At 41.8% G+C, this 13,148-nt stretch overlaps 1 protein-coding gene across 5 annotated transcripts in view; it reads left to right on the top strand.

The window, feature by feature from the left end:
• MOSPD2 (motile sperm domain containing 2) overlaps positions 1 to 13,148 on the top strand; it is a 109,660-nt gene that overhangs the window by 370 nt on the left and 96,142 nt on the right. For 3 of the 5 annotated variants that reach the window (XR_008442633.1, XM_054007372.1, XM_054007388.1), the window contains exon 2: positions 109 to 172. Coding sequence is in view for 3 of the 5 variants with exons in the window: in XM_054007372.1 (XP_053863347.1) it covers positions 109 to 172 (64 nt within the window). In the remaining 2 variants the exon portion in view is untranslated. Of the gene's footprint in view, positions 1 to 108; positions 173 to 9,542; positions 9,593 to 13,148 lie in introns of those variants that run through there. The other 2 variants (XM_054007375.1, XM_054007397.1) reach the window with 2 other exon arrangements.

Genomic DNA, 13,148 nt, shown 5'->3' with positions numbered 1-13,148 from the left:
GTGGGTTGGAAGACACTAAGGAGTGGGGTGGGGGGAACTGGGGGAGAGAGGGATACCTGGGAAAGGGGTGTGGGGGTCTCATACCGGGTTTATCCTCTTGTTTCTCAGCAGCAGGACAAGGCTGCCTTAATTAGCGAAACCAGACGGCGCTTTGAGACTGAATATGTGCCAGGTTGGTACCATGCTGGTGGTGATGTCCATCTATTTTAGGGTTTCATGTGCTGTCCATCCCCAGCTGTAATGCTGGGGTAGTATTAGGACAAGTGTTTCTTCACATAGCTTGCACATCATGTGGTTTGCACAACCCTTCATTATTTTGTAATGCTTGTGTCATTTTGCCATTCTCTTTTCCCCATGCACCCAAGTGAGTTGATGTCTTGTCCTTCTTCAGGTGAGTTGACGTGCAGAGCCCTTCATTTCCCAGATCATGGGATCTAACACACATTTATGCTGTACACACTTGGTAGTTTCTGTGAAATGAGTTGCTCCTGTTTATTCCATTTTCTACTACCCAGGTGACTGCATCATAAATCATCACTGTAATTGGTGTGCTTCTAGTTGGCAGTGTTAGAGAGGAGGCCAAGGATAAAATGGGCATAGTGCTGATTCACTTTGACTCCTAATATTTTATTATTATTATTATTATTATTTATATTACACTAGGACCTAAAAGCCCTAGTCATGAACCAAGACCCCATTGTGTTATACACTGTATAAAAAGACAGACCCTGCCCCCAAAGAGCTTACACTCTAAATATAAGACCAGATACAATAGATGGTCTTAAAGAGGTCTCTCTGTGTCTGTGTTGATTTTCCCCATGTCTTACACTGGGGAAGTACATAGGGTGACAGCACATTAGTTAACACAACATCAAACAACTCCATTTAGTATTTAGCATTTAGCATTGTGGTATTAGAAAACATGCTAGTTACGTTTTATAACACCAGTGTAAACAGACTCTAACACAGTGCTTCTCAACCTATTTACCATTGTGGGCTTCATATGCACCTCTCTGTGTTGTGTGGGCTGGTGCATCCACACAATATATATACTAACTGTATGTCCCTGAGGATGCCACATGGGCCTCAGCTGTGTGCTGACTGGGCCACAAGCGGTCCATGGGTTGGGAACCACTGTTCTAACATGATCTCAAACTTGATTTGGCATTCAGTGTAGATAACATCTCTCCCCTTTCTTCTTAGGAATAGAAGAACCCAGCAGCATAAGAACTATGATACTGTGTCAGACCAATGGTCTGTCTAGTCCAGTATCCTGTCTCCAACAATGGCTAGAACCAGAGCTACAGGGTTAGTGTATAGAATAGGGCAGTTGGAATGATCCATCTTTCTTCCCCTTCCCACTCCCCCCTAGCTTCTGGTAGAGGTTTAGGGTTGTCCCGAGCATGGGGTTGCATTCTCAACCATCTTAGCTAGTAGCCATTGATGAATCTATCCTCCATGAACTTATCTAGGTTTTTTTTTTTTTTTTAACCCAGTTATACTTTGACCATCACAACATCCCATAGCAATGAGTTCTAGAAGCTAATTGTGCAAAAAAGTACTTCCTCTTCTTTGTATTAAACCTGCTGCCTATTAATTTCACTGGGTGGCGGCTGGTTTTTGTTTTGTGGGAAAGAGTAAATAATATTTCTCTGTTCACTTTTTCTACACCATTCTTGATTTCGTAGACCTCTATCATATCCTTTTTAGTTGCATCTTCTCTAAGGTGAACCGCGCTAATCTTTGTAGTCTCTTCTTTTATGGAAGCTGTTCCATACCCTTCATCTTTGTTGCCCTTCTTGGAACCTGTTCCGGTTACATTCTGTCCTTTTTGAGATGGGGTAACCAGAAGTATTCAAGGACACCATGGATTTATATAGTGGCATTATGCTATTTTCAGTGTTCTTTACTATCCCTTCACTAATAGTTGCTAACATTCTGTTAGCCTTTTTGACTGCTATTGCATGTTGAGCTGAAGTTTTCAGAGAACTACCTACAAGTGATTCCAGTATCTCTTTTCTTCGGTGTATATATGCAGTAAATTGTGTTAGTTGTACACCCTGGACTCTACCCTTTTAATATAGGCCTCAAACCTTGAAATGCACATTTGCTTTAACTTTACACCCATGAGTAGTCCTATTGAAGTTAAACACCTGAATAAGTGTTTGGGGTTTGGGCCATAATAAGAATTCTTGTGACTTGATAGTGAGTGCTTATTGTGCTTCCTGTGCAGTTCTGTTTTTAAAACAAACAAACAAAAAAAACCTTGAATGCTGCATAATTGGACTCTAATCTTGATTTTTTTTGTTACAGTAGAAGTGGAAGGGACAGCTATGGTTAAGTTTGTATAATGGCCAGCATTCAAACTCCCTGTTTTCAGTAATTATGAAAGATTGTAACTTTCATCTTTTGGGGCTGCAATGTTTTAAGCTTTGCCTGAAGGTGAATTTTTCTTTACTAGTTTGGGAGGGCGGGAGAGGGGGTGCTGTCATTGAGCTCAGTGAGTTTTGAGTTCAGGGAGGGTGGATATACGATTTCCACTATAAAAAGTGGCAAAATGTATCTCTTTTGTAAATCGCCCAAGCAGCTGCAAAACTTGTAATGAAAAATTGAACTTCGTCTTGAAAATATTCCTGATTAAAGAGCAGAACTTTTTAATTTCTAATGATATCTTTTCAGCCAACAGCTCTCACTAATAGATTATATTTTATTTGGTAAATCCTCTCTGTATACGTACCTTCAGTATATTTTTCTCCGCACAACCGTTTTAACCAGGCACCTGTGCATAGTCAGCCTTCCTTAGCTACAAGTTTTGTGAATTTGTTTAAAAAATACATGACGTAGAATGTACTATATGAGCACAGCATGCAATATTTACAAAGCTTTCTAGCTCAATCAAACAAAACCGAATTTCATCATAAAACCTCTCTTCATTTCTAGGTTTCAGTCCTCTCTCTTTTTAGCTGTGGAACTGTTTAAAAATAAATAACAAACATCATTGTCGCTTTAATAGAAAATTTTTTTGTTCCACTCATCTCATATTCTAAAATGTGTTTGCCTCTCTCTGGTCAAAGAGAAGTTATATACTGCTTGAGTACTGATAGAATTATTAAAATATATACCATTGAGCAGAAGGCACTCACTATATCATATGAAATCTCTACGTAAGTAAAGATGATCTTGACAGTTCCGTAACAGAACTGTGAGACATTGGGGTTCTTGTTGGATTATAAAGCCTCTTGAATATTGTCCTTTTCAGACAGGAAACCGTTCCTTCCCCCGTATTAGTATTGGGGAAGGAGGATTACTCTTTATCAGTGTGATATTATCATGAGACCATAGCCATGTCAGGATGGTCGTGGGTGGTTATCTAATGCTGCTTCGGTCCTTACACAATCTCTGTTGAGAAGTAGTATTTTCTTGGAATAGGGAGCAGCCTCCCTGATCATAGCTAGAGAAGTCTGTGGAATTTCCATGGGTTATTAGCCACTAAAGCTGTGTTGGGCTGGCTAAAACACTTAAAGAAGAAGCTTATACCATTGCTACTGGAATACAAATAGCTGTTATACTACAGTACTTGGAATTCCTATAGAAATACCTTCTCCATAAGCCCCTTTTCTAGTCATGTTCTAGAGTTTTTTTTTTTTTCTTTAGTTCTATTTTTTCCAATGAAAGCAGGATTATGATTTCTTCAGTTCATTTGCCCCGAGGTTGTAATTCTTTGTTTGTGGCATCATAATCCTTCATGCTGTAATCAATTGCAGTGTGAAAAAATGAGGATTTTGGCTTCAGAGAGGAATAATCAGCAGCAGAACCAGACAAGCTGTTAAGAACATAGAACATGTTATACTTAATTTTCCTCTTCCCCTTATCTGAGAAAATGTGAGGAACTCTGAGTCAGATACACTGGTGAACACCTGAAACAAACATGGACTGCTCTGTTGTAAAGGAAGAAAACACTGCTTGATATCCACTTCTGTTAACCTGTCTTAAATTTGGGCACCAGCACTGCAGGAGGTAGCTTGAGAGGTGTGGGCTGCTGCTGTGTTCAGAGTGTCCACTAAACTTGCCTGGAGTATTATAGTTACAAAATGGAAAAAATGGTCTACTTCCCATTTACAGAGGGGCTAGGAGAGGTAAAAGCTAGTCATTGTGTGATATTGTGAAATTCTCAGCATATTTGAGTATGAGAGAACTGCAGCTTCCACTGTTTTGCTTCTTTCTTTAATTACACAAGGAAGTCAGTGTCTTTGATTATACTGGGGAGAGGATTTTTTGCCCCACAACAGAAAGGTACCATAATGCAGAATTCACGATTTCTATGTTGTCTCAGCAGAGAAAGCAGACTAAAATTGAGGTGTCAGTGTCACGAACATGATTACTATTGTTGTAATGTGATGTTATGTTGTTGTTGTTTATTTGTTATGATATGAAAAGTTGGAGAGCCTTTGAAATATTAGTTTAGTGAAAACACTTAAACCTATATTGGCTGACATTCGAGCTTTTTTCACATTCCATAAAAAAAGGAGTAAATTTAAAAATATATATTCCTTGTCTGCTCACCTTTAAATAAATTGAATATGAAATGTAATTATATTAATTGGTATATCTAACTACAAAGACTAAGGCCAGGTCTATACTACCACTTACTTCGGTATAACTAACATGGCTCTGGGGTGTGAAAAAGCCACCCCTCTGAGTGATATAAGTGACACCAACCTAAGCGCCGATGTGGACAGTGCTATGTTGGCCGTAGAGCGCCAACCGACATCATTACTGCCTCTCACGGAGGTGGATTCATTATGCTGATGGGAGAGCACTCTCCCGTCAGCATAGAGAGTCTTCACCAGACGTGCTACCACGGCACAGCTGCATCGGTGAAGCCACGCCGATGTATTGTTTCTAGTGTAGACTAGCCCTTCATCATAGTTTTTGAACCATCTTAGATCTAAAGAATAATCAGACAGAGTATACTGCTGTGTTGATAATTTGCAGTGTAGGAGTTAGGAATCAAATTCACCATTTGAGAAGTTTTTCAAAGTTTTTATAAGGCTGGTTCATCGATGTGGTTAAAGTAATCAGCTGTTTAATAACCAGATACAGTTTGAGAAATAATACAAAACTTAAGGCATCATATAAATATAGGATAATTTCACTCATTTCCCAAAAAAAGGGTACTTGCACGAGAATGCCTCTTTGTCCATGTCCCTTGAAGCAATCTGGAAGGAAGATTAGGCAAATGTGAGGTATCTGATCTGGAAAACGTATATGTTTTCATGTTCACTATGATCTGAGTTTTTCTTACATTTAAAAAAATACAACATTGATATATCTTCTGTCTTCTCTGTTTGAGTTAAAGGAAACAGCCTGTGCCAATGAACAAAAACATATTTTCTAGTATCAAAATGCTCTGTATTTGAATATTGTAAATATGCTTTTAAAAGTTCCTTTTGCTCAGCTTGAAGGATTAGTGGCTGCTATCTGAGCAGTACTGATGTGCAAGATTGTGGCAGTGCAGTTTGGCCCAGGCAGTGGGGAGGGGGAAAATAATCTTTTTTTGAAAGAGCTATTGACATACGTGGTTGGGTAGTGAGACAGAAACAATGAAAACAAAACTATTTGCCAGTAGTGACTGGTAATAGCAATATCTTCTGTCAATCAGTCTTACATTTTCCTCTTTTTTTTTTTTTTTTTTTTTTTTTCTTTGCTAATACTTTTCACTGCTTAGGAAATTTCTACAACTGGCCTTACGTTGCTACTGTTAGTGTTCCTTTCCTCATGCAAGTAGTGTGATCCTGAAAGAATAATACTAATTGTTTTAATGATAGCTTAATCATTCCCATGCAAAGTCTTTAGTAATAAGGGAGGGGAATTGAAGAAAACATATTAAATATATGTAATTAGATTTGAATTATCAATTCATGTTTTTCCTTAGCCATCAGTGCATTTTCAAATATAATTTTGTAACATTAGTTTTTGAGATTTTTTTCCCATATGTAGTTCTCTTGGTACACATAACTCATTTCAAATGTAAGGTTTGTTCCTGTTCTCATTTAAGGCAATGGCAAATCTGTAGTTGTCTTTAATATGAGTAGGATCAGACCCTCCATGTTTTGAATTCTGTGTGCTGAGAGAACCATGATTTACATATATGGGAAGGGCTCACAGAGGCTAGTGCTGTGACTTTTTTTTTTAAAAAAAAAACAGCCCAACACTCCTTAAGGGCAGATATGTTGCTTGCCTGTTCACATCTGTTTAGGTTCTGAAAAACATGTTTTTCCAGGCTCTGACTCAACAAGCTGAGAAATGATATATTTACATTTGTATCAGTGCTGATCATGAAAGAATAAGGCCTTGTCTACACTGTAAAGTTTTGTCAGCAAAAGCTGGGTTTTGCCGACTAAATAGGGGAGGTGTACACACTACAATGCTATTTTTTGCGGCAAAACAAAACCGCCTCAATGAGCAGCATAAAGCTTTTTGTGGCAAAGTTAAAGTGACAGAGCAGCAGTGTAGACACTACTGTTCGTTTTGTTGACATAACTGGCTTCCACTAGTATCCCACAATGCCTGTCCTGACCACTCTGCTCACTGCTTTGATCTCTGCTGCCCTGTAGCCATGCACCTCTCCCCTTTCAAAGCTCCAGGAAGTATCTGACAGGTGAGTGTGCTGCTCCATTTAGGGAACAAAGAGCAATTCATTAATGTTAAAAGCTCCTGTTCTGCCCTGCACTAGGAATACAGACTGGGAGTTGGGGTGGGGAGGGACTGCTGTGCTGCTTTGACATTCCTCAGCAGGGAGAGCTCACAGAGCTACTCAGGATGCTGCTCCCTGCAGCTGAGGAGGCTGTGGGAGAAGTCCGAGGGAATCACAGAACCATAGGCAGGCAGGCAGAGCTGGCTGCTCTGGGACAGATTGTTGTGTCTAAAGCCCCTTTCAGAATGCGGCCCTGCGAGCACGGGCTGGAGGACTCAGGAGGAGCAGGGGCATCCAGCGGCCGGAGAGAAGCGGCACTTCTCCCTTCAAAGCCCACCAGAGAGAAGCGGCGCTTTCCCCTTCAAAGCGCCGCTTCTCTCCGGCCGCTGGCTGCGTGGCTGGCCCTGCTCCTCCTGAGTCCTCCAGCCCATGCTCGCAGGGCCGCATTCCGAAAGGGGCTTTAGAGCTGCAGGCCAGGGCACCGGGGCCCCCTTAGTAGCCCCTGTGTTCTGGGTGGCCCTGCTGGGTGGGGGGGCAACTCTCAGAATCGCAGCTCCTAGAATCACAGCCATGGGGGCGGTGTCGCGCTGCACAGAGCCACCTGCATACCCCCTGCACCAAACAGGAGCTGCCCCAGGTAAGTGCTCTGCACTTCCTGCCTGCCCCAGCCCTGAGCCTCCTCCCACACCCCCACTCTGAGCACCCTCCCACACTCTAACTCCCTCCCAGACCCCGCATCCCACCCTGAGCGCCCTCCCGCACCCTAACTCCCTCCCAGACCCTGCACCCCCAGCCCTGAGCCCCAGGGGCATCTCCCCAGCACAGTACAGTATATAATGCCTTTTGTCTGCCCCCCAAAAATTTCCTTGGAACCTAATCCCCTGCATTTACATTAAATCTGATGGGAAAATTGGATTAGTTTAACATTGTTTCACTTAAAGTTGCATTTTTCAGGAACATAACTACAACTTTAGGTAAGGAGTTACTGTACTTAGCTTGTGACCAAATCACCACTTAACCTTTTCTTTGATAACCTAAATAGATTGAGTTTCTCAAGTCTCTCACTGTATGGTCTGTTTTCCAGTTCTTAAATCATTCTTGTGGTGGTTCTTCTCTAAACCCTCTACAATTTTTCAACATCCTCCTTAAAGTATGGACACTGGAACTAGGCACAATATTCCAGTAGCAGATTCATTGGTATTGTAGTTAAAGGTAATATAACCTCCTTTTCTTACTCAATATTACTTGTTTATACATCCAAGGATTGCATTAGCTCTTTTAGCTACAGCTTCTCACTGGCAGCTCATGTTCATCTGGTTGTCATCCATGATTTCTAAGTTCTCTTTAGAGTCCCGCATCTCATAAGTATGGCTTATATTCTTTGTTACAAGTTGTGTGACCTTGGCTCACCTGTCGTTAGATCTAAAGGAAGAAAACGCCATCGTACAGAGGCACAGAATATGGCCAAAGGTTGCTTCCGAGTCTTTGGATAAAACGGCACATTTTGTAGCAAATGCAGTTAGAAAAGATATGCTCTAAGTTCCCCCAGAGCGTGTGAACAAAAGTAGATCTGTTCCCATAGAAGGCAGAACTTAAAGTGAGAGAGCCGGTGAAACCCAGAAGAAACCCTGAAGGATTCAAAATCCATTCTTCATTCATTGGATCTGTATCCGTTAATGGTTAAGGCAGGTAAACCGGTTAACGGTTAACATTTTTACATCCCTACATGAAAGGCATGGGCAAATTGGAGAGAGTCCAGAGGAGAGCAACAAAAATGATTAAAGGTCTAGAAAACATGATCTATGAGGAAAGATTGAAAAAAATGGGTTTGTTTAGTCTGGAGAAGACTGGGAGGGAACATAATCTTCAAGTATATAAAAGGTTGTTACAAGGAGAAGGGAGGCAAATTGTTCTCATTAATCTTTGAGGACAGGACAAGAAGCAGTGGGCTTAAATGTAGCAAGGGAGGTTTAGGTTGGGTATTGGGAAAAACATCCTAACTGTCAGGGTAGTTGAGCACTGGAATAAATCGCCTAGGGAGGCTGTGGAATCTTCATCACTGGAGATTTTTAAGAACAGGTTAGACAAACACCTGTCAAGAGTGTTCTAGTTATTACGTAGTCCTGCCTTGACTTCAGGGGCCTGGACTAGATGACTTTTTGAGGTCCCTTCCAGTTTTATGATTGACAGTTATAAGTGGCCCAGAAATACAATAGCAGGTAGGGATGTAAAATGTTAACCGGTAAGCATTAGGCTTACCAGTTAAACGACCTTAACTGTTAACCTCCAGTCATGTGGCACCGGCAAGCCACTGGCTCCCCGGCCACACCTGTCCCTGTCCCACCAGCCAGCCAGCTGACCCCAGTCCCATGTCTGGCTGACTGACCCCAGCCCCCACCTTGCCGGCCAGAGCAACCACAGCCCCTCTCCCTTTAATCAGTTAACGGTTTAAATGATATTTTAATTGTTTAAACAGTTAATTTTTTAACAATATTTACATCCCTAATAGCAAGTAGGGTGCAGCTTTATATTAAGGTACATCCCATAGAAGTAGATGCATTATGTAAGCTTCTACCTGTCTCAAACAAGTGCTCCTAATCACTCGTTCTCTTGACCATTGTACTCTGAAATACATTTTAAGAGAGCAGAGTACCTGCAAAAGGCAAAGTGGAGTAGTCTGATATTCCAGTTTTAGGACTAGAGCTGACTGCAGGGCCAAGGCATTGTGATTGTACCTTGTTTTAAAAATTATAAAGTGCTCTGCTGCACCTTAACTATAACTCGGCTTGTCAGGATTCAGTCTAAATCATTGGTCAGTAAATCCTGATTTCATTTGACACAGATATCCATGGTTAGCTGTTGGCCAACACAGCCTCCCCTGCACCAAGCACAGAGGTGAGCAAACTACAGCCCGCGGGCCACATGCGGCCCGCAGGACCATCCTGCCTGGCCCCTGAGCTCCTGGCTGGGCAGCTAGCCCCTGGGCCCTCCCCCACTGTTCCCTCTCCCCCGCAGCCATGCCGCCACGCGGGCAGCACTCAGGGCAGCAGGGCTGTGTGCTCATGCAGGGCAGCACGGCAGCGTGTCTGGCTTCAGCCAGGAGGTGCGGCTCCAGACATGCTGCTCTGAGCCGCATGGTAAGGGGGCCGGATGTTCTTCAAGGACAGTCAGGGGGCAGAGGTTCGGGGGGGGGCAGGGGACGGGGAACAGGGGGGATTGGATAGGAGGTGGGCTGACAGGGGGCGGGGGTGTGGATAGGGGGTGGGGCAGTCAGGGGACAGGGAGCAGGGGGGGTTAGATGGGGGGCAGGGTCCAGGGGGGGCGGCTAGGGGCATGGGTCCTGCGAGTGGCCGGTCAGGGGACAAGGGGTGGGGGGTTGGATGAGTGGGGGATTCTGAGGGGGGAAGTTGGGGCAGAAAGTGGGAGGGGTCAGATAGGGGGCAGGGGCCAGGCTGTTTGGGGGGCACAGCCCTCCCTACCAAGCCCTCCATACAGTTTCGCACCCTGATGTGGCTCTCAGGCCAAAAAGTTTGCCCACCCCTGACCTAGCGCCTTCAGGGATCCCAATCTCTGCAGGCCCAAGATGTGGGGAAGGTCCTGATCCTGGTGAGGTAGAGCAGAGATCTGGACTAGGACTGTGAGGAGCAGGAAAAGGAGGAGGATGGGCCCCTGCCTTCGGGAGAGGTGATCCTGTTGCAAAATGGCTCCTGCTTGGGGATGTCCCCCTTCCCTGGCTGATGAGTGAGTGAGCAGGTATTGACAGTGGGGCTGCAGGGGGCTCCCTGCACAGCCCTGGGACCAAAGACAGCAGTGTGGTCTTCCCTCCCCCTCCTCCCCCCCCCAGCCAGGTGATCCTGGCTTTGTTCCACCAGGATTGTGGTCTTCTCCCATCTTACTTTGTGCCTGCAGGAATTGGGTGTCACTGCCTGCAGGGAACCCCCTGCAGTACCCACTGTCCCAGTGCTGCTCACTCACTCATGGTTGGGAGTGTGGGAGTCATACTGCAACAGGGTGGCCTCCTCCGTAGCTGTGGCTTGCCCTCCTTTTAATCCTGGGGGGGTGGGGTGGGGTGTCGCTACTCTGCTATGGTCTGCCCAGCCAAGATCTCAGCTTTTTCTGCATCTTGCACCTGCAGGGACTGGATGTCATTAAAGAATTATTGTCTGACCCCTCCCCACCACCTTGATTTCCCCCAACTTTGAAATTCAAGTAGATAAAAATAAAGTAAACAAAGCCCCATAATTTCATTCAACTGACAAAATTAAAATAAATAAAAATCGATATTATCCATTAAAATAACAAAAACAAATATTGAATTCTGCCAAGCCTAAATATAACTAAGGTACAAAGCTTGTCTAGCAAGAATATTTTACAACTGTGTAGTTTATGGTAATTATCAATGGTTAACCTGTAGAAAATTTGAGTTAAAAGGAGCATGTTCACATTAACAGTAGTGTACTTGATCTTAAAAAGTAAATGTCACAAGACTGAGAATCTCTCCTTATCACTTCAGCAAAAATTTAGAGGAACTTACAGTGTGTGTGAGTTGTAGAAATAACTATGCTAAAAAACCATGCTAACCCTTCTCCTTTTCTATTTATTGTCCATTCCACAAAATTACTTATGCATTAGCAGAGTGGACATAAATTTTATGGCTATTTGAGACATTCAGCAAATATTAATCAATTTATTTGTTTCATTATTTTGCAGATAACTTCAGTATTCAACAAATCATCTTTTGTTGTGTGCTTGTTACCTCTATTTCACCCCTCACTCTAGCATTCTAATCAATAAAAATTAGGATAACTTTCTGATAGGCTTAGGGCCAAATTCTATTTTAGGGTATGTAACCACTGAGTTAAATGGAAATATGTGCAAATAAAACCTTTATGCCACACTACATTACAGGTGGAACTGCCTACTGTTAAGGTTGCCCAGCACTTCCTATTATAAAAATATATGATCGTGTAATGAAAAGCTATATCATAATGAATACAGACAGTGGAGTCAAATTAAGGTTGAACAGGCAGCCTTAATTCTGGCATTTCCTAACTTCTGAGTGCTTGATTTTGCAACCTTAATAAAGTTCTTTTGACCTAGTGTTTGTAATTTATATATATATATAATTGATATATTTTATATGTATTTATATATCCTTATCAGTATCTACATATAAAAATATCAGCCAACATAATGGTAAAATATCATAATTCTGAACTCTCAATTTGGTAAAAATTAAACACGATGTATTAGGTCTTCAAATCCATATGTGGAGTCTATGTAGTAACAGAAGTCATCCTGGATCATCTAATAAGTTTTACTATTTTTCAATATATATTTTCTCTTTTTTTCACCTTTAGTGCTCTTAATGGTAGGCTGTTTGAGTTGCTTGCTGCGGAAATAGGGAGCAGTCGTTCCCTCCTCCAGTAATTGAGGTTTAACAAAAGTATTTGAGAAAGGAAACACGTTTTTTAGGTATAATCATATATAGCGGTAGCTCAGAGAGCAAAACCACAGTAGGAAGTCAACATAAAATCTATGAGCAGCAAAGAGAAATTAAAAAGTTTTTCAGTACACAATAAAGAGAGATGCTCAGAAATCTTTCAGAACCTGCAGAAATATATTTTCTCCATTTTGCCCTTATTCTAAGCACTGTATCTCTATGTATGTGTGTATACATATAAAATTAGACAGTCACTGCATCCAAAGAGAGAGCAATCTAGAAACCACAACAAGAAGTTAAAAAAATTACTTCTGTTGAACAGTGGTTGACAATAAGGTTAAAGCATATTATCTGGATACCCATCAAACAAAATTAAATTTTGTTGTGAGGTGCAATTCCATGTTACAAAATAAATTTTCTTTACTACTTTCATTTTATACTATTTTTATGGAAGTCAACATTAATCTAAAAACGGAACCTTCTCATCTGAACAAGTCAACAACAATACCCCCAGGTCATTTTCAAAGGTAGTTGTCTAAAGTTAAGCACCAAAACCCATAATTAGGCACCTAAATCAATAATCTGATTTTCATAGGTATGGAACCCTCCAGCTCCCTTTTGACCTTAAAATAATTACAATAAAATGTCTACCAGTTTGTGCTTTCTTGTGTAGGAAGGCTTGTGATATTCTTTGTAATCTAAACCAAAAATTACATATAAGGGGAAAATAATAAGATAAATGTATAACCAATAGGCACTGTGAAATGTTTTTTGAAATGTATCATTTAATTTTGTTTAATATGATGGCGTAGAGCATAGCTGGGAATGATAGTCAGTTTTTATATATTATGCCATTTCTTGAGGGATCATAAATGCCTATAATAAACTAATTTGGAAAATCCAGACATGAACTGATATGTGCGTGCACTTGCAAACTTTTGAGACTTCCAGACTTTCTAGACTTAGTATTCTGTTAGAAACCAGTCAGCCTTTCTGTGTATTTGAGGA

This window comes from Malaclemys terrapin, chromosome 1 (genome assembly GCF_027887155.1).
Source record: "Malaclemys terrapin pileata isolate rMalTer1 chromosome 1, rMalTer1.hap1, whole genome shotgun sequence".
NCBI classification, from domain to species: Eukaryota; Metazoa; Chordata; order Testudines; family Emydidae; genus Malaclemys; species Malaclemys terrapin.
This window is presented reverse-complemented; position numbering and strand designations above follow the sequence as displayed.